Source organism: Trypanosoma grayi (assembly GCF_000691245.1).
Source record: "Trypanosoma grayi strain ANR4 Tgr_2077_V1, whole genome shotgun sequence".
Taxonomy (NCBI): domain Eukaryota; phylum Euglenozoa; class Kinetoplastea; order Trypanosomatida; family Trypanosomatidae; genus Trypanosoma; species Trypanosoma grayi.
Genome location: NW_008827695.1, coordinates 1 through 1,382, shown reverse-complemented (window position 1 = coordinate 1,382; position 1,382 = coordinate 1). Strand labels below are relative to the sequence as shown.

The 1,382-nt window shown below is 51.8% G+C and overlaps 1 protein-coding gene across 1 annotated transcript; it reads left to right on the top strand.

Moving 5' to 3' along the window:
* Window positions 1–39: 39 nt before the first annotated feature.
* Window positions 40–1,368, top strand: DQ04_20771000 (hypothetical protein; the record flags this gene model as incomplete). The annotated part of the gene is made up of 1 exon (XM_009317960.1): window positions 40–1,368. One exon carries the CDS (start codon window positions 40–42, stop codon window positions 1,366–1,368), a length of 1,329 nt encoding a protein of 442 aa, XP_009316235.1.
* Window positions 1,369–1,382: the final 14 nt, after the last annotated feature.

Sequence of the window (1,382 nt, the reverse complement as noted above, 5' to 3'; positions counted from 1 at the left end):
GTGACACATTGCTAAGAAGGATACTCTCAGGCAGCAGTAATGATGCGAGCAGGAGGAGTGATGATGGTGCGCCGCGTGCTGCTGGTACTTGCCCTGTGCTGCGCTTGTGTCTGCGTGACGGCTGCTGCAGAGCCGGGGAAGGCAGCTGTCCAGAATTCCGGTACCTCAGTTGCCCAGCAGAAAGTGAATATTAACACTGAAATAAAGACAAAAGAAGAGAGTGTTAAGACTGTACAGAAGGCCGAAGGTGCTCTTAAAACGGCTGTTGCGGCAGTTGAAGCTGTGGAAAAGACAGTGGAAACTGCATTGAGTTTATCCAATGAAGGTATTGTGAACGCCAAGGCGGCCGTGGCTAGTGCGACTGAAGCAGGAACGGGCGCTGGGACCGCGTTTTCTGAACTTACAGAGGTTTATGATGCGCTGGAAAAGAAGTATAATACCAAGAATTTTTTTACCCCCATAGAAAACAGTGAGACGGGGGTGAAAGAAGCGTTGCTGAAGGCAGCGGCTGCGGCGACGGTTGTTCTGAATGCGATGCAGAAGGCTACTGAAGCAGAGAGCAAAGCCAACTGGATCGCGGAGAAGGCGCTGGCCGCTGTGGAGCAAGCACAGGATGTGTCAGCTAGAGCAAAGGAGGCAGCTAGTGATGTCTCTGCGGCTGCGACAAACACAGAGGGCGCAGCATTGAAGGCCAAGGAGGCAGTGCAAGCGTTTACAAAAGCAGTTGAGAGCGCAGAGAAGGCTGCAGTGGAGGTAAACAAGACTGCTGCGAAGGCCCAAGAGGTCTCTGCCAAAGCAAAGGAGGCAGCCTGGCTTGCTAAAAAGGCGGCAGACTACGTTGTGAAAGACGACCGTAAAGCCCTACGAAAGGGTCCAATGGAGGAATGTGGTGCGTACAATTCATTGTGCTATACTATGTGGTATGTAATCGATAAAATGGACCGTATTTATTTTGCTAAGGGTCTTGCGAACCAATCAAAGGAAGAGGCAAATGCAGCAGTTGTGGAAGGAGCGAAGTTGGTGAGCCTTGCAGAGAGCCTTGCAGAGAGTCTGAGGAGAGAATACGAGGCAGCGAAGAAACACGTCGCCAAGGGAAAGTCTGCTCTTGAGGACGTGCGGGCCCAGGCAGAGACTGAGTTGAAAAGGCTTCAGGCTGAATTGCAAACCCTGAAAAAGAAGCAGAAAGAGATTGAAACGCAGCTGTCGTCAGCAGAACTCCCAACGACTGCGAGTGCTGATGTGCCAAAGGTCGACCCGAAAGAGTTAATAAAGAACAAGAATGCGGACAGCAGCAGCAGTAGTGCGTGGGTGTGTGCCCCGCTGCTTGTTCTTGTGTGTGTGCTGTCCTGCAGCATCGCTGTGTGGTAAGGAAAGAGTGCTGG